This window comes from Mauremys reevesii, linkage group 2, assembly GCF_016161935.1.
Source record: "Mauremys reevesii isolate NIE-2019 linkage group 2, ASM1616193v1, whole genome shotgun sequence".
In the NCBI taxonomy this organism is placed as follows: Eukaryota; Metazoa; Chordata; order Testudines; family Geoemydidae; genus Mauremys; species Mauremys reevesii.
In genome coordinates, this window is record NC_052624.1 from 79,849,597 (window position 1) to 79,874,391 (window position 24,795).

At 41.4% G+C, this 24,795-nt stretch overlaps 1 protein-coding gene across 4 annotated transcripts in view; it reads left to right on the forward strand.

The window, feature by feature from the left end:
* Window positions 1-24,795, forward strand: part of TMEM108 (transmembrane protein 108) — a 239,179-nt gene that overhangs the window by 97,887 nt on the left and 116,497 nt on the right. For 2 of the 4 annotated variants that reach the window (XM_039527732.1, XM_039527733.1), the window contains exon 3: window positions 17,900-17,985. In XM_039527732.1, the coding sequence (XP_039383666.1) occupies window positions 17,946-17,985 (40 nt within the window). In that variant the 5' untranslated portion in view covers window positions 17,900-17,945. Of the gene's footprint in view, window positions 1-13,152; window positions 13,369-14,156; window positions 14,276-17,899; window positions 17,986-24,795 lie in introns of those variants that run through there. The other 2 variants (XM_039527734.1, XM_039527735.1) reach the window with 2 other exon arrangements.

A 24,795-nucleotide genomic window follows, 5' to 3' on the forward strand; every position in this document is an offset into this window, starting at 1 on the left:
TAAAATAAAATGTTGCCCCAGGAGTTTACAATCTACAGACAAGACAAGGGATTGGGTGGTGGGGGGAAAATCTCCCTTTTGCTGAAGGGAAGACAGAGGCACAGAGAGGTTAAAGGGGAAAATTTTAAAGGCATAAATGGGAGCTGGGAGCCTAACATCCTTTTGTGCCTTTTTAAATCTCTCCCTAAGCTGCCTGAGGCCTCATAAGAAGTCTGTGGTAGCCAGATAAATTAACCACAAGATTATCCTTCCTCCTCCTTGATGTGTTCACTCTTGCATCCCCTCATCTTTCTTCAATAGTTCCTCACTGATTTTGTTTAAATAGAGTTATTCTGGCTTAACACTAGTGTAGCTGAGAGCACAATTTGGACCATCTTAATGGCAAGGTAGAAAAAATATCTGACACATGAAACTGCAATTATTACATTTTAGGTTAGGTGAGTCGTCCAAGCAGCTGTTTATTGACCTAATTTCCACTTTAAGGATCCCTGTGGTTGCATATTTATTCTTTCCTGTCTGGGCTATTGCTCTTCTGGTCTGTTGTACAACTGACTAGATATGTTGGAAACATGATAGCAAGGGCTGTCATCTCATCTCAGACATGCCAGGAAAAATCTGTGGTAACGCCACTGACCAAATTTGCACTAATGTAGCTGTGATCAGAATCTGGCTTTCCATAGCTCTGTTAGGGGAAAGAAATGGCCTTCTTAAAATACTTGGTCTCTGATTATTCTCCTTTAAAAATACAATGGAGCCAAAGCTTGCAGCCCTTATTAAAGCAAAACTCCCATTGAAGTCAGTGAGTTTTGCCTGAGTAAGAACAGCAGGATCTAGCCCAGTTAATGAGGGCTCTCACTAACTCATTCAAATCAAGGGTATGCCTGAACATAATCCTACTTGTCAGCATGGCGTGTTTCCAAATGCTGCTGTTTGAAAGTTCCTGTTTCCTTTTCCATGGATTTCATTCTGGCTTACCTGCAGTTTTACATATATTAGTGCTCCAGCCTACCGAAGAGGGGGAAAGGAGCCCTTTGGCCAATAGCAACCTTGTTAACTGAATAAAGCAAAGGGGAGAAAATAAGACACCTAATGATCGGTGTGCTAAATCCACCCTAAAGCTATCAGACCTGTCATTTAGAGCTAAATCTGTCTGCAGAGCTATCAGTGCTGGGTTAATACTGGCTGGCAATGCCCCCGTCTCTCCTTTTCCCCTTCTTCCCTCCCCTCTCCCAAGTGACTGTAGCTAATTCATCATGTTGACACAGAGAGGGCTATTATTATTCAAAGTTGCATAAGAAGTGAATTTATATTGAATAAAACCAATAAGCCAAGCGGCTCTGACATTTAATTTTCTTGGAAACTTCCTGCTGAACCAGGCAAGTCTACATACATTTTCAAAATGAAATACAGTGCTTGGACCACAATCTCAGATGGACCATGAATGAATAATTTGAAAATTATCAGAGCGTGCGCACACACACACACACACCCTCCAAGCCCCAGTCTTTATGGGACTATATTTCTGTGTGAGGCTGTGTAGTGTGCTTGTTTTATTCCCTCCCATTGTGTCTTTAATGGTGTATGAAATACTCAGCTATAAAGGGGGTTATATATGACAGGGCCACTGGCTGATGGTCCCCTATTTTTTTAAATAGAGGAATTGCTTCCTTTGACATCAAACCCTGGAGATGAAAGTTGAAGATAAATAAGTGTTATCCTTTGAACTAGAGACAGTCATAATAAACTCTAATATGAAATGTCAAGTATAAACCAGTGTACCGTTGTACTCTCCAGTGTATGTTGATGTCAGCCCTCCAAGGCAGAGTAGTCAAAGTGAACTCTGAAATGCATCTCCCTTCTCTTCTTAGCATATGGAATGCCTGATTGTCTGAAAGGCAGTAAATGGTTCTGTTAAAAGGAGGTTTAACCAGAGGGGCACAAGTCATGACAAACTTATTTTCAGTGGCACATCATCATGCACATGCATTTATGCATTCCTCCATCAGTCCAAACCCCCCAAATGATTTCTGTTGTCTGAGTACAAGTTATAATTCCATAGAGGAAGTCACTTCATTTAGACTCGGGCTTCAAAATGATGGAGACTTTTCCAAGGTGAATGGGTGCTACAAAGTGACCAATTAAAAGGCTATGTAGAAAACATTTTCATTTTAATTATCATGCAACAAATGCCACGCCAAGGGCAAAAGGATCGAAGGGGGTCCAGAAGCGATTTGTAGTCACTTTTAAGACCTGCTCCATTCATAGTCATTTACCGCATTTACTGCTTTACTAGACATCATTACAAATCATGTAATTGTTCTGGGCTTATACTTTAAAATAAACCTAAAGTACAATTACTAATGAATGTTAACTGTGCAATATTAATATTGCATTAAGAATTCAAAAGTCAGTTGTGTGATCAGACCCTGTTTCTCAAATACAATATATCTATGGTTGAAAGAAATACTACATCCTGAAAACTTTATTCACTTACACACATGCATTATGATTAAAGCTAGTCAACATTTTCCATTAAACATTTTTAGATGGAAAAAGGCCTTTTTCTCCCCCCCCCATGAAAAAATTTAAAACCACTTTTCATTTCTTAAACTCTCTTTCAATGAAAAACTGAAAACAACAGAAATTTTTTAGGTGTCCTCGCCCCTCTTCCTTTTTCCTCTTCTCCCCCTCCCCCCGACCCCCATTTTGCTACTGGAGAAGATTGCTAGCAAAGACAGGGGTGGGACAAGAGAGGCAGGCAAGGGAAAAACACACAAAATCTGCTTTTGCCCCCAGCTTCTGAACACACACAAAATCTACTTTTGGAATTTCTTGGTTTTCAAAAATTGAAATTTTGTTTGTTTTGGGGTTGTTTTTTGTTGACAAACCAAAGTCTTTTAATACCAACATTTTTTTAAATTTTCCTTGAAAAATTAGCAATTTTCAGCCACCTCTCTTTTTATGATAGTTATGGTGTGGTTGTACTCTGAAAATTGCATCTTTTTACCAAATAGATCTACTCTTTGTGTATGATCTGAGACACATCTGCCTATGTTAGTGACAGAAAATATTTTTTATTCCTGCTGCTACTGCAGAGCCCACACGGCTGAGCACGTGCTACATCAACAGACTTGTTTACTAAGTTCTGATCAATTACACTTGTTCAAAACCCATTGAGGCTACTGGAGCTTCACAGATGTCACTTATGACATAATTCAGCCTACTGTACTCTTATGTTTAGTGATGTGTGAGCAATAAAGAACCCAACCTGAGTCTCCAATAGCAAGCTGAGTTTGTTGGGTTAGTAGTCAGAAACCACTGTCCTTGTAACTTTACTTCTTGATATGGAAGGAACTGAAACACAATCGTTACAGCACAGTATGGAGAGTTGTTTGTCTTGCTAAGCACTGTGCATATTTTTCTGCACTATGCAGAGGCTTCTCTACATATATATAAAATATTTAAATAGAGAGGGAAAACAGCATAACCTTCAATACCTCCTACAAGGCCCACAGAAAGGAGCCCTGCTCCTGTGAACATTAAAAGATGTGTGGCTGGGGAAGGCACTTCATGTCTAGTGTGACCCTTCACCAGTATAGCTTGGAAGCCGGGCTACCTACCTCAGCTGTGACCTACATGGGAATGCAAGAGAGGCATTTTATTTTTTTTCCCTGTATTGCTCAGAAGTTACAGATATTTCTTACTGGTGGGAGCTAGGGCTTCAGGAGATGTAGGGGCAAGGCAACTTTGTGGGCCCAGAGAGTATTTTAAACTGAGAACAGGATCAATACATATAAAGATTTCAATAACCAGTGGGAACCTCACATTGCTGAAAAGTGCATGGCTACAGCACACAAAACTTTCTCATCTTGAATCTGATTTGGTATTAAAAGGTTTTCCTGGCTTTTGGGTCCCATAAGACCCTTTAAGAAGGTACTTTAAAATAGCACCAATTACACTGAAATCCATCAGATTCCATCAAATAAAAACCTCTTTTCCTGGGAATACCAGGAGGTTCTTTTCACTAAGGGCTATAGTTATGCTGAATTTAAAACTTTCTAGCACCAGTTATTTTGGCACTAGCCTGATTTAAACAAAAATTAATAAAAATAAAAGTTGAAAGATGTTGTTTTTCCTCCCAAACTCTTTGTAGTTGAAATGTAGTGGTTTTGCTCTATTATTATTTTTTTAAAAAAACCTCTCAGGCAGAACCAGGTCTATAAAATTTTAGCGTAAAAGACGAAAGTTTCAAAAAAGCAATCAGTGGCTGAAAACAAGAGATTGTAGCAGGAATGTTTATGTAGCCTTACCTAGAGCTATCATTAGTGTTTTCAGCTATAGTATTGTAATGAAATTACTAGAGTGCATGTGCACCAGAGTTCTGTACTGGATGGAATTAGAATTGCTCAACTGTGTCTCATATGCCCTATAACACATAGCTACTGGGGATTCTCATTGAATTCAAGTGGTGGGAGCATATACTTATTTTAGCAGGGAAATGAGTTCTCTCCACTGTTATGCTGAGTTTAGGAGTAATAACCCTGGTGAGTAGAATAGTGAGAACCATAAATTCCTTTGTGGCCATTGATTTGTTACAATTTCAGGTATCTAATAGCACTCTGTGGTTTGTGCTGCAATTAAATGTTAGTTCGTGGCAGAAAATAAATGGTACCCTGTGGGACAATCTGTTTCATCTTTGATGCATAATGACTTGATAACGGTAAACTGATGATTAATTCATTTGAAAGTAAGAGGTAACAGTGGAAAATCAGAACTGCAGCCACTGGGAGCTGCAGGCAACTGTGCCTGCGGACAGCCAATGTAAACACTGTCGCGCGGCCCGCCAGCACATTACCCTGACAGGCCGTGTGCGGCCTGTGGACCGCAGGTTGCTCACCGCTGGTGTAACTGCAGCAAAACAAATGAATAAGGGGAAATACCTTTTGAGTTTAAGTAATGACCTAGAAGAAGAATGAAGTAAAGGAAATATTATCGCTTAAATGCAACTGGATCCAGATCAATCTTTGGTGACTGGCTTTTAAATTCCCAAATGAATCTCCCTTTCAACCCTCCACTGTACTAGGGAACAAGCTTTAATTTATCCATGTGCTGCCAGTCAATGCGATATGAGCAAATCTTCTTATAGGCATTAACTTTCGCTGTGAACTCCACCAGGGGCAATGGTGAAAGGGAGAGGCACCTTCAGATATTTCAGTGAGGAGTTACCCTCTGATTTCCCCCATAGGGGTGCATGTGCACACACGTGGGAGTGGGGATGAGGGGAAACAACCCAAACTCAACAGCAACTGATGTTCCAATTCATCTCCTACTGGAGTTCCCGGTTCAAGGATTTGCTAATGGCAAATAATGAGCTAACTAAATAAAATCCCCTGCGCTGGTGATTCAAGTGTGGTAAAGGAGACTCTACAGCTAACGCTTGGTGATTATTCTCACCTTTCTCTTCAAGACTTCTCACAGTAGTTCAGCTGATTAAAAGGGAGCTCATCTGGGCCACTGGCCTATGTCCTGATGGCTTTCCTGATAAGGTCATGGGGCTTAGGTGTGCCAGAGGGCATGCACGCATTCAAAGTGGAAGGTCAGGGAAATCCAAACATTAGAGGACCTTTTACACTTGGGTTTTTTTCTTTTTTTTGTCTCCCTCAATCCCTCTTCTGACACTTGCCCTTCTCCATCTAATGATTCCCCCCCCAATAAAACTACCAAAGGGGCCATGTGACCATCTTGTAAGTGGGATTCTGAGTGTCTGCATCAGGGAGCTAAAGGCAGCACCAGTGTCACATGGGATTTTGAGACTAAATTAGAACTCTGGCTGCCTTCATCCCATGGAGCTCCCTGAGGAGAGGGAGCCCTCTACATACAGATCTCTGCCTCACATTCAGCTGCCTCTGCGGCATCATTTCCACCACCATTCCTGAGACCCTGTCAAGGACTCTCCACAAGGCTGGGTGGAGGAAGTGGGAAGGTCTGAATGGTTTGGTGCCCATACACCCTCACCAGCCCCATGGAGATTACCTGGACATATCTCACATCCTAGGATTGCATCACCTTTTCTGTCATCATCTCTCAAGAGGGGAGGATGGGGGGTGAGGGTCCCTGGGGCTACCCTTTATGGGAGCAGCGCCATTAGGGAGTATCAGGATTCCAAAAGCCAGTGATGAGGCTTGGGGAATCTGGCACAGGGAAGCGGAGCTGCAGATCCTTTCTCTGGGAGAGGGAACTGTACCCCAACCCCTCCCCTAATGAATGATGTGGTTTAGGGAAACTTTGCAAGAGGCACCTCACAGAATATCCTCCCTCCAGGCCTTGTATTGCAAATGTTTCTTCAGAAGCAAGCAATTTGGGCCAGACTCCTTAATAATCACTTTTTAAAAGATGAGCATTTTTAGGAGCCTACTGATCGGTTCTCTTTTTAATAACGGTAATGCTAATAACTGCTTACAGTTCTATAACAACACTCTTCGTAAGGGATCCCAAAACACTAGATCTTTGGAGCAAACTGATGATACACAGAGCTTGCTCCACCCACCAGTGAAATACAGCCATTACTGAGGGGAAACATGTCAGCTGTTTGACATCTTAGAACAAAAGGTGAAGCAGAATATTGTATCCGCTTGAAATGGTGTAAGGAAATTATTGCAAAGATTTTAACAAATGGGTGCCTAATGTTAGGCTTCTAAGGCCACATTTAGGATCCTAAATAAACTGTCTGGTTTTTTTTTCAATTGACTTTGGTGGGAGCTGCTGGGTGCTCGGCATTTTAAAAAACAGCCCCATTTATTTTGATACCTAAATATTGGTTTAGCAGCCTAATCTGGGCACATGATTTTTTTTTTGAAAGTTTGTACTATCCAGGCAGAGCCTTACTCGAGATGGAATATGGCCAGGACACCAACATGAGCACTGCTTATCTTTGGGGAAACCCACCGGACATATGTCAGCAGTCAAGGCCATGCTTTTCCACTTTGTGTTTCTTCCCATCTTGTCTGCCCACCCCAGACATCTCCTTTACAAAAGTGTTTTGTGGCTTGGATGCTCTTCATGTCAGTTAAGAATATTTTGAATTACAAAGGGAATGATTGAAAAAAGAGAGAGAAATGTTACATCAGTTGAGTGATGTTGTATTCCTTTCAAGAAAACATGATGAAAGGTGTCTGAGCAGGTTTTTAAATCTACAGTCAGAGTTTTCTCATGCATTGCATATATTAAATCCTAGTCCTCGTGACTAAGATCTGCTAGCTAAAGGAAAACCTTGTGTCTGAGCCCAGGTCAGTGCCACTTGCTAAGGCCAGCTCTGCTGCTATCATGTTGACAATATGGAGATGGCTGGAGCTGAGAGCTTTTCCACAGAAAGAACAACCAGTGTTATCTGAACTTGAATTATGGATTCCTGGGTACCATTGTAATGCAGAAATATTAATTTCCCAATGATGTTTTATGTACGCTCAGGTCCAATTCAAAACTACCCAACAATAGCCATGCTCTAGTTCAATTACAAGTTGTTGAGTTAGACTGAGGAGTCACTTGGTAACATTCTGTGGCTGTGGCCATGCAGGAGGTCAGACTACATGCATCTAGTTGTCCTTCTAGTTGACCTTTTGTGGCTTAGGCTCATCTCTAGTTTTTACCAAACACGTTTATTAAAAGCAAAACAAAATAAAAAAGAGAAGAACAGCAGATGATCAGTCTGCTATGGATGAAATAAGAACTCCATCCAGCCCAGCCCTTTAGACAAAACCCCTGTTGAGTCAAAAATGATTTAGTTAGCATTTTTGGCTGTGTTTTATCGCTGTGGCAAATCTGCTAACAGCTTGATGGATGCTAGCAAAGGTCTCCGTGCGTGTGCATGGACCTCAAGCTGTGACACCAGCATTGCTGCTACTCTCAAGCTGCCCTGCACATTTGCCCATTTCCCCATCCCATCTTTGATTCACTTTCCATGCCTCTAGTGAGGGGAAGGGAGAGAGATCCTCAGTCTATTCAAGACTCAATAGGTGGAGACCATTCTACAAACCCCTCAACTGTCCCTGAACTCTAAAAACATTCCTATTTTCTTTTACTAATCAAAGGTGTATATACAGCACCATAAATGTGCATGATGCAGTACAGAAAATGAAAATACGTCTGATTTTCAAAAGTGCTGAGCTTCTGCAGTTCCCATTGAGCCTGGTCCTGTTCTTGGTTATTCTTGTGTAAATTAAAAGTAATTTCATTGAAGCCAATAAAGTTATTCCAGATTTAAACTGGAAAAATGATTATTAGAACCTAGCCCATTGACTTAATTAGGATTTGTACTCTTGGTCTCTGACAATCAGGCCAATAGCACCTGCTTATAAACTATATGTCTGTAATATCATTCAAAACATTCTCTTTTAAAAAAGAAAAGCAACCCTTCCTAAGAAGACTTCAGATTTGAAGTGTCGGACGGGCCAGTAGCTGGTGCCATAGGGCTTGCAGAAGTGCCTGCTTCCCACCACATGGTGGGAGTGCTGTGAGCTCAGGGTAACCTGATATCCGCTACAGGGCAGCTTCCACACTAGTGCTTCTTCTGCGTGCATATGGGTCTGTGCTAGTGGTACTGCTGTCTGCTGGACTCCGATGTTCCCAATGCTTTTTTCCATTAATGTGTATTTTCATATTGCCTTGGCTTCTGAGTTCCCATGCAGATTGGAAGCAAAAGCACTGAATGATCGAAAGAGGCAATGACCTCTAACTAAGTGGGAACCTTAGGCCTGCGTTTCCAGTACTGCCGCATTGAGCCCTACATTTTGAGAGCCGCCACATGGCATGCAACTATACAAATGGTCAACCTGAGTATGATGCCCAATTCATTTTGATATCTGACGCTGTCCCCTGAAGACTGAATTCCTTAACTGCCCCGTCTCGATTCCTTATCTGAAAAGTTACACTTGAGTTCCATATCCTGGCTTCCCAGCCTCTGCAGAGGGCAACACTAGAACCACAGAGCTTATCAAAGCAGTGAGATGAGGGGAAAGAGGTCTGGGTGGAGAGTGTGTGTTGGTTGAGCACATTCCTGAGCAATCTATGCCAGCTGGGTTCCTAGGAAGCCCCAAGAAGAGTTAAAGATGCCTGCCCTTCTTAGGGGTAATTCCTTCCTGTTATGCAAGAGGTCTCGCTAGGACAAGGCCCTTCAAATGGCTTCTCCCTGTATCAGGAGGGGCATCCCAAAGAGCATATAGAAAAGTATGTATAATGGAGAAAAGTATGTATAATGGAGAGCTCCCCCTCTTTTTTTTTTTTTAGGGAGTAAAAATTCCCCAGAAGTTAGATTGTATATATTATACAAAGATGGTAAATATTGTTTGCTTGAATGCAGCTGTGTTCCAGACAGTGGGAAATAAATCATCACAGGTGATTGAGTGCACATTGAACAAGAACATAGAATTCTTGCTGCAAGGAACCTCACTGCCACAATTTTTAACTAGCACTCCCAAAGGGTCCCAGACCTAAATTTTGCCAAATAAAAGCTGGATTTTGGAAACAGGCCACAAAGTTTAAAAACAAATCACTCAAACATGCAAACACAATAAGTCAACTTTGTAATTCCTGTTTAGTCTCGGAAAAAAACCCAGGTATAGAAGAATTGGTGGTGTAATGTCACTTGGCCAGTATTGAACCTATGCTCCTGCCAGCATGATATTAAGAGGCATTGTACTGCTGCAAGAGCCATCCTTTGGAGAATATGTTAAATGCAGTGTATGAGAACAACTGAATCGGGGTGGGTAGTCTGTGAATGTAAAAAAAAAAGGAGGTTCTTACTGTGACACCCTGGCAACCCAGTATTCACCACTGTCATATAATTAGGATATGTTTTGTACAAACTATGCCTTGTGAGGTATCATTCTAAAAGTCTTGATCTCCTAGACATTAATATCTCATTGGATTGAATGTGCTATCATCATATGTGAAGTTATGACGTTTGGCTATGTCTGTGTTACTGCCACAAGAGCTTTTCAAGTACAACAGTAAAAAGGCCAAACAATGTTAATGGCTTATTGAGGAAATGCACACAAGCAAAAGGATTACCCCAGGAACTGTGTACGCTAGAAACCTCTCAGAGATAGCATTACACAGTGGGGACTGGTTGACCCCAGTCACAGCGAAAGAGCTTTCCAGCAAGTGGGAAGAAGATTTAAAAGGGGGAAAATGACATCCTGTGGGTACCTCATTCTGCCTACAACAACACACCTGGAAACATCTGAGAAAAAAGATTGAACGGGGGGGGAAGTGATGGTCCCAGGCTAGAAGGATTTCTAGCCTGTGCATGAAAACCTGGGTAACCCAAGCTGCAAAGACAAGGCAGCTTGTGCCTTAAAAATCTGCCAGCCTGTTTATCTCTCAGGATATGAATTAGCAAATGCTCACCCTATCTATCTAGTATGTTAAGCTCGGTTTGTGGTTTTGTTTATTTACTAGGTAATCTGCTTTGATCTGTTTGCTAATCACTTAAAATCTATCTTCTGTTGTTAATAAACTCATTTTATGTTTTAATCCCAACCAGTGTGCGTTTGATTAAGGTCTGGGGAAAATCTCAGCTTGGTTCCCACAAGTGTGCATGGTCCTCTTCACATCGAGGGAGAGGCGGGTTGGGTGTTAGACCCGTATACTGGTCAGATTTGACCTGGGCAGGATGATACTGCTCTGGGGTCCGAGGCTGGAGATTAGAGAGCCTGCATGTGACTGCAGCTGGGTGTGTCCCTACCTGTGTGAATGATGGTGAACGTACTGCTGTGACAAGTTACAATGCCTTCCAAGCTGAAGCTTGCACTGTGTGAGTGGAACCCCAGGCTGGTGGGTCAGAGGTTTCAGCAGTACCCCATTTCCAGGTGGCACCCCAGGGGAAACCTGTCACACTTACATCTTTGCTGATAAGACTATATTGTGTCTTTAAGCTACAGACCACGGAGATGCAGAGATTTGTTGGTCCATCAGCAGCTCCTGAAGGCAGTACACCTCCCTGAGTGGTAGACAGAGTGGCTGCTACTGAACTCTTACAGGGAGCAGTCAGTATTTGCTTTTTCCTGCTGCTTGGATAGTTTCACAGCCCAGTGTGCAGATATGGCCATAGTCTTGCATTACACTGACCTTCCCCCACTCTTATGGAGTATTTAGCATTGCATCAGTACTAGAGTCCCCAGGACATTACAACACTGGAAGCACAAGGGTCAGCATTGTGGCTCACCCTTTGTTGGGGCAAAAGAGGGGGTTGGGAGGCTCTATGTGTCTTGTTGGCATAATCTAGCTCAAAGTCATCAATGATATTTTCACCAATAGCTTTTCCTTCCAGAGTGATGCATAGCAGGGAAAGGAACAGCTAGGTGTGAGATGATGTTTGGATACAGTGGCTGGATGCTTAATGGGCTGTAACTGTCATGCCTTTTGCCTAGCCGCTCTTTTCATCATCATTTCTTCTATTTCTCATTTATTTCAATCGGCTGATTTCTATCTGACAGACTCACAATGGCAAGAGGGCTGTCCAGTGGTTGCTAGGCTTGTCTCGACATTTGTTTTCTATTCGCCTCCATTTCTTCCTTAATTTAAGACATCGTTGATATTTTTTCCCCCTTTCAAACATAATGAACGACTGGATGTTCAGGGAGCTGTCAGCTCTATTGGAGTCTTTTGTCTTCTATTCATCATTATGTCTTCATTGTCCTCTTTAATTTAGCTGAGGCACTAGGGGGATCACTTACTGTGAAAGACAACATTGCCAGCTGTCCAGAGGGATTTCACACATCTATACATCATCCGGGGTGATGCTGCACGGTATGTGCAGTAGTTCACATTATAAAGGGCAGAGCATGTTGGTCCTTTTCAGACACACAACACTTCAGCTAATACTTTTGAACTTGGGTGTCTAATTTTAGACACCAGAGGCTTTGTCTACAAACACTCGCCAGTTTATCTATTAAAAATGGATCAGGCTATACGGTTTATGCACGAACTTGGACTGGTTTAATTATATTGGTTTAAAATACACTATCAGTTATATAATGGTGCAACTTGTAATATAGACAATACCTGAGTTTCAGGGAAGAGCTCAGTGGGAGCTGCTTGGTGCTCAAACTATTGAAAATCAGGCCACCACTTAGAGGCCTACATATGGCTCTAATAACAATTTTAGGCACCCATTTTTAAAAATATTGGCCTAAACCCTAATTTATTTAAAATAACCCACATCCTACGAGGTACTCCTAATGCTTCACAAGATAGTAAAACACACTGTTTTCAAACATTTATTAAAAAAATAAGAATTATGAAAAAATCAATCAAATAAAAATAATAAAATCAAAGTAGGTTAATGAATACTATACTACACACACAATGCCAGACAACATACCTGGATTTCTAATAACAGCTTAATTATTTTAAATGAAAGAATTTTAAACATTGAATTTATTGTGTATCATTTTACAAAATATGCTGGCTGTTTATTACTTGTATTTTACTCAGCTTATACAATGAAAATCAGTCAGTTTCAATTTCGCTTCAAAACCATGCAGTTACTCTGGGTTTACATTGGCCTACCTAAGACCAGAAACTGGCCTGGGCATGCAAATTCCATGGTTTATGTGCACACATAGTGGTGTGCAAAACTCCATGCACAAATCAATGCTTAATGCAGCTTTGCCCTCCCAGCTACCACCAAGAATCTAACCTACCATTCCTTGGTGAGCTAATTGGAAAAACCTGCCAAGGGTTTTCTCCAGCTCATTTTGGATGCTGTCAGCATCCTAGGCCTCTGGTAAACAAGCTTCAGGTCAGGAGAGGGAAGAGACTGCGCTGGTGGCACAGATGGATGATCTTCATTTTGCCTGTGGAAAATAGAAATTATTGGACATACATCCATACTTACTGCAGGTCATCTCTGTAGCATATTGTACAGCTGGCCATTGATTGTTGCTGTCTGTAACTGGGTGCTGGTGCAAAGGCACCTAATTAGCCCCTGCTCAGCCAACCCCAATCAGGGGAAATAGATTGGGGCTGGGGAGAAGGCTGGTGCAGGGCCTTTAGAATTGGCTGCACCTGCGGGCCTCAGGATTCAAGGGCTACAAAGGCTGGCTGGCAGGCAGAAGAATGGGGAATGGCCAGGGGAAGGTCAGCCTCCGTTTAGGAGAGGAGATTATCAGGCCTGCAAGTGCTGTACATAGCATAACACTGGTGGTGGGAGAATATTGTGTAAATAAAGCCAGGGGTGCTGCAGAACTAGAAGTCTCTCTGAGCTTTATTGGGGCAGCCAGTGGGCCCCAGGAGGAGGGGCGGGCAGAGGACCTGTCGCACTATCCCGTCTCAGAGACAAGGCTGGAGTTTGCAGAACTAACTGTTGAGGTGGCGTTAGTCATTTAGGCTGTTCTTGGAGAATCATGACAACAGCCTGTTTCATGGCCCTCATGTAACTAAAGACTGCATCATAATGCATATGCACAAAGGGGGCAAATTAAGGTTGCACAGGCAACCTTAATTCTGGCCCTTCTAACTTTTGAATATTTGACTTTGCAACCTTAATATTTTCTTAACTTCTCTGTGTGTTTCTCTATCTGCCAGGGCCGGCTCCAGGCACTAGCGCAGCAAGCAGGTGCTAGGGGTGGCCAATGGAAAGGGGCAACACATCCAGGTCTTTGGGGGCAATTTGGTAGCAGGTCCCTCAGTCCCTCTCAGAGGGAAGGACCAGCTGACAAATTGCTGCCAAAGAAGCAGCGGCAGTAAAGCTGCTACTGAAGTGCTGCTGATGGTTTGGTTTTTTGTTTTTTGCCGCTTGGGGCAGCAAAAATGCTGGAGCCGGCCCTGCTATCTACTTTTCATTTTCCAACTTATGCTTTCATATCAATTTTTTTTATAGATTACTCCACTGTCCTCATGGTTCTGCTTAAATCAGCTTTGAATTGAAGCTATATATACATACTGTATTCAAAGCAGTCTGGCTAGTTGAAATTAACTACTGTTCCTAACAACTTCAGAAGCTATTGATAATATATAGTTTTAGGGTGGTGGTGGTTGGTTTTCTTCCCCCCCTGCTAGAAATCTCATAGCTGTTTGAATTCGTAAAGATTAAGATTCTGAACTTCTGTAGAAGGACAGAGCAATTTCAATTACCAAAATGTGTTACATTTTCAAAGCCATTGCATCTGATGTTGATCCCAAATGTAAGGCAATCCACTTGGCTCCATCACACCATACTGCCCTTAATCACTATTTCTGGTCCCAGTGCGTACAGTCAATGGAGCTACTCAACTGAGTAAGTCCTAGTCACTGTAAGTAAGGGTTGTAGGATCTGTCAGTCTATATGAAAAATCAACCTAGTTTCGGTTTCCAAATTTGTCAGTACCTCTGTTAGAAAATCAACATGACTTTTGCTTCCAAACTTATGCAAAGATTGTCATCCAGAGAAAGGCAATCTCCTTGCAATTTCAGCCTGGCTATTGCTCCATGTTTTGTATGCATTGAAAGACACAATTCTGGAGTGGGAGAGAGAAGTATTCCGTCCTGAACAAATGCCCCCAAATGATTTTAAAATATTAGGACCTCCCCTTGCAGTGTGTGTGTGTGCGCATGTGTGTGTTTGTTTTTGTTTTTTTAACTCATGTCCAAATTTTGCCCTGACTCACCTCAACGACTTTAATCAATTGGAATGGATTGTAAAGTCAAGGCAGAGTTTGGCCCATAATGCTTTACTCAGTTTACTGTATAGAATTTTATGTAAGCATTACTGAGAAGGTTCACCAGCAACATCAAGATGAGAGATTTCAAACTAAAACCCTGCTTGATGTTTTTCACCTGGCACCAGTCTAGTTCCTGCCTCCTAGAGAAGCACAAATTATCCTAATCCATTTAAATAGAGTGGTTTCTTACTTATCTGAATATACAAGAGCATATAATTCATTATACGCACCAAGATGGAATTCACACTCAGTAAACACTTAAACACTATGGACAGCAATAGAATGGGGATAGTAAAGAAATGCAAATAATGCCAGCAGGCAGTCAGGCGCACATGATATTATATCCCTTTAGCCAAGCACAATTCAAAATAATTGGCACATTACACTGATTTCAGGGTTGTGATTAAGCAGCTTTTGGGAGGGGGGGTTCTTTTTATTTATACCACTTTGCTTTAGTCTTTAAAATCCTGTTTGACATAAGCTGTAAACAGGGCAATGGAGATATCGTAAGTGGTTTGTGCAATGAAGATCTTCTGCTGTGTATATTTTGGTTAATATATTAATTAAGTTATGCTAAACGTAGAATTGTGTGATGTCTGTTTTAGAAAATATTGTAATGAACTATCTTATGTCTGGTTTGTGCATAGAGGCCCAGATCTTATGCCTTTCACTTCAATGAGTGCAGTAACAGAGCCAGGAGGCCCTGATCTTGCGCCCTCTGATATAAATAGGAAAACACCTGCTTGTACTAAAAATCTTCCTCTCTCCTTTGTTTGCTACTCGGGACAAAATAAAAATGGGTCACTCCTCAGCGGGTTTTCATGATAGATGTGGGTTTCACCCACATGATCGTGAACCTCATTTGAATTTAATTTAAAAAATTCAGTGCCGGTTACTTTAATTTAGGAGAAAACACAAATGATTTGCGCTATACAAACTATGCAAGGTTCCTCGTTTTACTAAGGGCTACTTTTTTTAAAATGGAAAAAAAAAGAAAAGACTGCAAGAGTGATCATTGTCACTGTGTATATAAACTGCTGTATCCGATAACATAACAAAGACTCCTCTTCCATTGCACAACAGAGGCAATAAAAGTGACAATCCTAGGAGACCTCCACATGCAAGTCAAATATGATTCTTCTGTTTTCATAAACTCCTTTGGCATTTATTCAGTGGAGAAGTGCTATTTATTGTCTTGGCTGGTATATCTGATGTCTTCAAGATATCTCTTAAAGAAGCCCTGAAGGATTTATACCGGAGCATGTTAAAATGACTCCTAAATGCCTTCAGTAGTCTGGATGATGAAAAAGGTTGAACTGAAAGCTACGAGATATTGAGTGCTGTTTAGCGTTGACTTTTTTTTTTTTATTGAGAAGAATTCAGGAGAATTCCCTCAACGTTCTATGTAAAATCTCCTATCAGTGTTAGAATTTTGAATGCTATTCTCTCTTTGAGTACCAGGTATGACATTATTCACAGTGTTTGCAGTGTTGTTGTAGCCGTGTTGGTGCCAGGTTATTATAGCGAGAAGGTGGGTGAGGTAATATCTTTTACTGGACCAACTTCTGTTGGTGAAAGAGATAAGATCTGAAGAGGAACTCTGTGTAGCTGGAAAGCCTGTCTCTTTCACTAACCAAAGTTGGTCCAATTAAAAATATTGCCTCACCCCCCTCGTCCCTCTATTATTCATAGTGACATTTTGGAACCACATTTGCATTATGCTTCTGATTTATGCATTTATTTTAACCTTGAGCAGAACAATGTGATTGTGATTCATTTTTACATATTTTTAAGAGCAAAATATCTATGCAAGTTATTAAAAACACATCTTACAACTAAAACACACATTTTTATCAGTTGCTGCATAAACTTCTCAACACAGTACTGTAGTGTTCACTGCAGTGGAGGGGAGGAAAGATGGTGTGTCTAAACATTTTTTTCCACTTTCCCAAGATCTGCTCCACTCAGGAGAAAGGCAGAGTTACCACGGAGCCAGTTTTATGGCTCCCCGGTTCCCCATCTGACCCAACTCCAACCCCAGCCCTAGGGGCTGATCTAAGTTACGATGGCTGACTATGGACCAGCTGAAAATTTTCAGAATAATACTGTGCTCCAACCTACTTCTCCACCATCATTTTGAGAACCTTCCCTTCTCAAGACTTCTCAAGAGGATAGCTTTGGGCAGATCCCATCCTCTTTTTCTCCACTGGTTCTGGCCCCTTTGTGTTACCTGAGCAGCACAATTTGGTCCTCTCAGTTTAGCACAACCATCTGTATCCCTCGTTTGAAGTCTTTGAGTCAAAAATACTACAGTGTTGAATGCTATATAGACAGATGGATACCTGAGGTATCTGAAATTCACTTCTGCTATGCCAGTGATGGGCCTTCCCCAAAACCACAATCAGAAATGGGCCTGCTTAGTGAAAGTCTTGTGATATGGCCAAATGATGATTTGGAACTAGACCAAGATCACCAGACTCCTTGCAATTTGCATTTGAGTACACACCACGGTTAACATCCACTGGGCCACCCACATACATTTGTCAAAAATGTATTTGTATCATTTTAAGACTCCTATTAAAGGATTGCATTTGCTCCACTGCTGGTAAAGACCTACTGTCATTTCCATGATAAACTAGCATTTTTGAACAGTTGATAACTTGGCCATAAATTTGCTATGTGCTGAGTTTTTACAGATAAATCCTGTACCTGGGAATTAATGTTTTCATCTTGAAAATTCCTCAAACAGCACGCACATACCCAATATATTTCTAAAATCTCCAGAGGCTCCTTCATTGTCTATTGTATCTTTAATGCACATTTTAAATATTCTGCACCTATTTCTGTCCTCTAGTAAATCAATCAGTGGATGAATTGGCTAACTAAGTACAGCAGAATCTCACTTAGGGTTTATCAAGTCCCATGCACAATACAAGAATAATTTCTTAGTGCTGATGTTCTATGCCCTTGCTTTGTCATGTCAGTTTTGTGCCTGACTTTCTGACCACAGCCATGCCTGTACCAATGTGCTGTTTGCGGAGTCTGGATACAATGTGTAAAACAAAGACAAGGGAATCAGTTTCCCTTTTGCTAACCTACATTACTTCCTATGCAGCTGCCTCTTGGCAGGAGGGAAAATAAAATGTGACTTCTGCTTGCAATAAATAATTGATTTTTTTTTAATTCTTTTAATTTTCTAGACAGAATCATGAATAAACTGGCAGACAAGCAGGACCAGAGGATACCATGAAGAGAAGTTTACAGGTCCTCTATTGCCAACTGTTTCGTAAGTAGAGATTTACTTTTTCATTTATTGTGAGAAATGTATGATTCAATGTCTCTCTAAAAATAGTAATCGAAGCACCAATTTAGGGAGGTCCTTAAGCATGTGCTAATGAAATCAATGAGACCCTTCATGTGCCTAATGTTAGGCATGTGCGTTAAGTCCCTTGTTCAATCGTGCATTTGGAAGCACGTTAAGAAAATGTTCAATCTTCAGCTAATTTAGCAGAGTCTCATTCAAAGGTGAAAATGCAGAGCAATAATCATCTAAACCATAAGAATTCACAGAGGAATGAGATGTAAGAAGTTTGGGGGTGGTGGTTGGTAGCAGGAGGTACTGGGGTATATGGGCCCTTTAAGAGTAGAGTGGGGTCGGGGGTGCAAAGGGCCTGTTCCAAGGATTTGGGATGAACAAAGGCCCAGGTAATGGCCTGGCAGTTGAAGAGGGGAAGCAGGAGTTTGATGCAGGGAAAAACACTGGACACTATTCCTTTAAGGGGCCGTGTAGGGTAGGGCAGGGCTCTCTTTCAGCCATTCAGGAGCAGCACTCTGGAGGAGGGTAGTATCTAGACTGCCTTGTCCCTCAGAACAGGGGAGACACTGGCAAGAGTGGGAGGTCAGAGCCAGAAGGCTAAACTCCAGGGAGAGACAGATGTGAGAGGTGATCCTATGAGGAGCAGGCCGCAGGGCAAGCGCTCCTTGTGGATGGCAGAAGAATCGGAGATAAGTATGAACCTTTGGAGTGCAATGATGGACTTGGCTGGTCAAACTGGGCATTAAACCAGCCACAAGCAGAGGGTGATTGGTCTTATAAGAGAGGCTGTGGGGAATCTGTAAGGGGCACTGAAAAGGGGAAAAAAGGGAGGCTGCTGCAAAGGGAACTCTCTAGCTGGGGGGGGTGCGCTCTGGTAGCAGCAGCCCTGTTACTTTGCTTCTGTGCTGTTTGCTCAAACTGGCTTGGGTTGGGAATACAGGAAAGCTGTTACCAACTAATAATTGATTATTCGGTAATCTGTGTGAAATGCATCAGTGGCTTCTGCCTAGTTCTCAGTGGATGGAAAACATCACAATAGCCAGCATTGGTGGTGGTCTCAACATAAAGACCAAAGTCGGAATGGAAACGGAGACTGAATTACCCTCCCACACCTACAGGTGGGCCTTCCAGATCATGGGTTAGGCAAGACAATGGGAAGAAACCTGGATTGCTGTTTTATGTGTTTGTAGATAGATGGAATCCATCTGTTCTCAGTGCTGTCAATCTCGCAACTTTCCTAGGGAATAAATTCACTTCCACATTTTAGAAAGAAAGTAAATTTTAAAAGGGGGTGCAAATATGATCATTGCTTATTGATTGTTAATGATATTTTACCAAGTAAAGTGTCTGTTCACAACAGCATTCTGGTAGAATTTTTTAATGTTATCACCTCACTTCATTAGAATTTTCACCTGTCTGATATTCATTGTGCTACCCAGTTCCATAAAGAAACCTAGTTATTAGGATCTCTCTTATGTTCATTCTTCACATTGCAGTGATGTTTTCCCAGTCACTACTAGTCTACTTAACTAATCTTTTTTTTAAAAGCGCAAAAGTCTTACTATTGTGCCACAAGTTATCTTTAGAGGCCCAGAATTCATACTCTTTGAACAGGTGCATGGGACTTAAAATTCTGTTCCATGGAGGACAGCTAGGTCACTATCTGAGAATAATGGTCTAAGCACTCAGAGTTCAATTGTGAGGGATATATCTTCTATTGGTTTGTTAGAAAAATAACCCTAAATATTAGTAGGTTTTATAGATGATCATAGGAACCCATTTACTGTTCTTCATTGTCATAAGGATGCTAGCTTGGTTATTCTTGTCCTCTTTATTTATGACATCAATACAAAGTAAAGGAAAAAGAAAGTGGCTTACCAGTCATAACTCAAAGGGACAGATACTCAGCTGGTATAAATGGTCAAAAGTCATATTAGTCTTAACTAGGCCCATCTAATAATAAAGACTATTAGCGTAATTCTACCTTGCACTGCTAAACAGTCTGTTACAAAGTTTGCTGTTTTTCTGTTGTATTTTTTTTTAATTTTTATTTTTTTCAGGGTAGTGTTTTGAACGTAATAAAAAAACTTGGAAAAATCAGAGGGAAAGAATGAGCAAACTGCTGAAATTGTATGACTAAGCAGTGGCAATGAAAACTGCATGGTAAACTTTGAAAAATGGAATGTAAAAATATTATTTTTAATCCCAGTTGAATGATGTTTTTCATTTATTTGTGTGAACTCAACAATGGCATATAGTAATGTAGCTAGCATTACCCGTTCCTAGCTTTGTAGTAAGTATTCTGTCGGTGCAAACATTCCAGTGATTACCTACATTTTATACTATACATGTATTTGGAGCTATTATAAGGAACTATTTCATTGGTTTGTTTGCTTTATAGGGCCTAAGGTCATAAGGCTTTTGTTTGTTTGTTTTTTATTATTCCCAATAAACCAGTTTCCTCATCTATATCAGGTAGACATATTGCTTTAAGCTAGGCTTCTTCCAATTGCTTCATAACCTCAATTACAATCTCCTAAGAGTGTATTTTACAATAAAACAGATGGAAATATTTTTAGTGCATGTTTTGTACATGTCTTTTGTGCCACGAGGAAGCACCCACAATGTAGTCCTTACATTTCATCTATACGAAGGAGGGAAAATGGCTACTACAGTACAGCAAAAGAACATACTTTTGAGAAGATATCAATAGAGTAAGTCATCCCTAGGCATGATTCACCATTGCCATGCACCTTGCGTTCTCATTCACAGCAGTATGATGTGGGTCTGGAATGCTGCCGGTTCTATGTGATAACAGTTTACACTCACTTTGCACTGGGATAAGTGACTGCATGAAGTTCTAGGCAATGGAGAAGTGGGCCCTTCATGGCTACTCTGCACACAGTTCCATTTCTAATGTTCCGGCCATTGCCTCAGTCAAAGATTGGGATGTAATAAACAAAATGATCATGTAGATGGATAGACAAACCCTGTCTATTTTAGGAACAGCCATGTTTGCTGTGGGGTCTAAACACGGCTTCCCTGGCCAATATGAACAGTGAATTCCCCACCCCCCCACCCAAGGATTGCTGTACTTCAGAGCCACAGTCCTCAAAACCAAGAGCCTAAAGTTAGGTCCCTAAATCCATATTTATGCATCTGCACTATGGGAGGCAGCCTGGTCCAGTGGCTAGGGCAGTGCACTGGGTTTCATCAGTCCTAGGTTCTGTTCCTGGCTCTCCCACTGACCTGCTGTGGGACCTTGGCAAGTTGCTTCGCCTTTCTGTGCCTGTTTCCCTGTTTTGTCTGTTTAGATTGAAATCTCTTCAGGGCAAAGGACAGTCTCCAGCTACGTCTTTGTACGGTGTCTAGCACAATGTGGCCCTAATCTTGGTTGTGGCGTCTAGTTGCTATTGTAATATTTACTTAGCCACCTACCTGATTATGAGACCAAGGAAACTGTTATTAGCTGCTCAACTCTTTTGAAAATCAGGGAGGTGTCTAAGTATGACTTTAGGAGACTAACTGTAGATGCCAAGGTGTGAAATTCTTGGCCTAGCCATCTAGACAGTCCCATAAAAAGGTTTGTAACACTATTCTAATATGGTTCTCAGACAGAATATCCCTATGGGCTGGTCAGGAAAATCATGCTAAAACCCTGTTACAGCAACACATGTGACTTTTGTTTTTTAATGTGGTTGTAGGTAGCCTGGATCTAATCCCAGCTGCCAAGAGGTAGCCTTGGTAAAAATTATGCAGCTACATTTGGCCCTGGACAGGAATACTGGGCCATGCTGCTTTACCTCTAGTGATTCATAATTTATGTATTAGTAATTTCAACATGTAACATGTTCTGCCAAGAAGCACTGATTTCAAATGGCATCTTCAAAAATACTGTCCAGGCTGAAATCTCTGAGAAGTTTAAAAAACAAATAAAAAGACCTCAAGAAACCTGTTCCCTTTTTGTTTTGTTAGCAAGAGCTTTGATGTCGCCAGCTGGATTGTGCTCATGAGCACCAGTGAAAACAAAACATTTGTCCACAATTTGCTGCCATTTGTTCTAGACACATTTATGGATGCAGTTTGTTGCCTCTGTAATGATGAACGTGCAAATGACTTTCCCATGAGGCAACACAATGTCCTTTTTTTTTTTTTTTTACAAAAACCTAATATGGCAATATAAGCCCTGCAGTTTGATACACAAAATGCAGACATATTGTGGAATGCAAATATGCATGTTATTTTACTGTAGATGCATTTTTCACACAGGAATTTGAAGTTGTATATAAACTAGAAAAAAATGGAGAGCGAGGCCACTGATGAAGCCTGTGTCTGACAAGCTGTGGGGGATGATGCTTCTATCTTCAGGCATTTATTTTATTGAAAACTATGAGGATATGATTTCTGTTTATCTAGCTTGCCAGGTTCTGTATGGGCACCCATCACGGTGGTATCTGGAAAATAAATGCAAGTAAAATCCCAATTATAACTATTTCTTATAATTCACCTCTCTGTGCCTGTTCCCCTGTTTTGTCTGTTTAGATTGAAATCTCTTCAGGGGAAAGGACAGTCTCCAGCTACGTCTTTGTACTTTCTTCATGCCATTGCCACTTGGTGCATTTCCAGACATCAGTGTCTCACTGTTCTGTATTATAGGCTTGACCCAATACTCACTGAAGTGAGTGGAAATACCTCTATATATTGATCCCATAGACCAGGCCCTATGAAACTGACTAGGGTCTTGAGACTGCTCCCATTAAATTCTGTGGGAATTTTACCATTGATTTCAATGGAAGCAAGCTCCCACAGTGATAGTTTGGGGGTGCAGAACTGGAGCGTATGACCTATTTTAAGCTTTTGCCATGTTCACTAATATTTACTTTTCTTTCTTTTGGCCGGGCTCTTTGCATGGGATAATGATTGCAGTCTGGAAGCCCTAGTTGCTAGCGCTATGTGTGGAAGCTGCTGGGATTTGTATTCATGTGGGGACTTGCTCCAATATTGCTGTTAAAATATGAATGAATATGGATATTGCTTCCAGCACTGGCTTTGTACATTGCGAGTTCAATTTTCCTTTTAAAAGGAAATGACTTTGGTTTTTTTTCTTCTATTACTCCCACTTGCACAACCATCCCTTTGCAACTCCCTGAACAAAATGGCCTTGAGTGATTGTATTTCATAATGTGGAATATCATGAGACCATTTTTCTCCCAGTGCTCTGAGTGCAGTTAATTCTGTTCATCCTTAAGCCATGGCGGCCTTGCTGTATTCCTGTTAATTCACTTGGGGTGAAATTCACCCCTGCACAGAGGGCCAGCACATGGTCAGTGGTCTACTTAAGTCCAGTTTAGGAGTGAGACTGATAATTGGCCCTATGATTCTGTGGCAACATAGGGTTAGAAGGTACCGCGAGGGTCATCTAGTCTAACCCCCTGCCAACATGCAGGACTTGCGTAATGCCATAAATGCATGAAGCATGATTGTCAAAGAGCCCAATTCTGAGTGGCTTCTGAAGGGTTCTCAGCACCTTCAACTCCCAGGATCTATTCCTCACTCCCAACAGGAATTGACTCCTGATGATATCAGTTCTCGCTGCTGACCTCTTGTTTAACTAGGTTAGTGTGCATTGCTCTTCACCTAAGGCATTTTTATGGCCTTTCTGTGTGTGCGTGTGCATGTGTGTGTGTGTGTGTGAGAGAGAGATCAAAAAAAATAACATACCCCCCCCAGCTTCTCTGCTTTCTGGGGGTTTTGAGCTGGTATCAGAAGTTTTGGTCACTCTTTGCTATTGAATTCCATTCTTGTTTCTGAGTACATTAGTCACATAAAGAACCATGTTTTTTGAGTGTAGAGAGATCAGTGTATCCCTGCAATGCAAAGCATTTTGGGAACTGATCCTGAGAGATGCTGAGCAGGCACAATTCATACAGGAGCTTCTGCTGGGGTGCTCAGGCGACGGAGGTGGTTCTGCACCACCCAAAGTCTGGTTGTACTGCCACAACCTGGCCCTTGAGGTGCCTAATAAATATTAATAATGTGCAAAGATGAGAAATACTTGGAATGCACTGAATGCTTCCACCTCAGTTTACAGCCTTTGAGTAGTCACCAGACTGATCCTGCCCTTCATATATATTTTAGGGCACAGCTCCTTAAGTGGGGTAAGGTGGCCTGTTTCTACTTACTTCACTTTACGCCCATTGAAGATCTAGCTGTGTAATATATGTGACTTGTTTAAAAATACTGGAGATCATTTGATACAGATTATTAAGGGTTTTCTTTCTATCAGTCAAAGGAATTTTCAGAAACAAAAGAGAAAAAGAATATTCCTGTTGTTTACTGTGCAGGAGTATAGGTGTTGGCCTTGGCAAGGAGCATGTTGGGGAGGAGTTATCTAGCAATGGAGTCCATCTGTTTTTTGCTTAAAATTGGAAAGGGAAACAGCTGCTGAGTATGCAGTGTTTCACTTGCAAAGCTTCTTGGGATACTGCTGAGTTTGAGCCTTTAGATTTGTGTGTCACATGGCTTGGTGACAGATTGCCCATCAGGCAGCTCACAGCAAGCAATAATATGCTCTGGCTTCCCCCAGAAATCAATTTAAGATTGTTTACGTTTCCCAACAAGAACTGCACCTTCTTAAGAGAGACTGCTGTCACTACTTTTCTGTCACTATTCAACTTGTGCATGAGAACACATTCTCTATTCAACTGTTGTGATTCTCCCATGGAAAAAAGAACCCAGATAATCTTTTTTTTTTAACCTTTTAAAAGTGAACTGAAATGC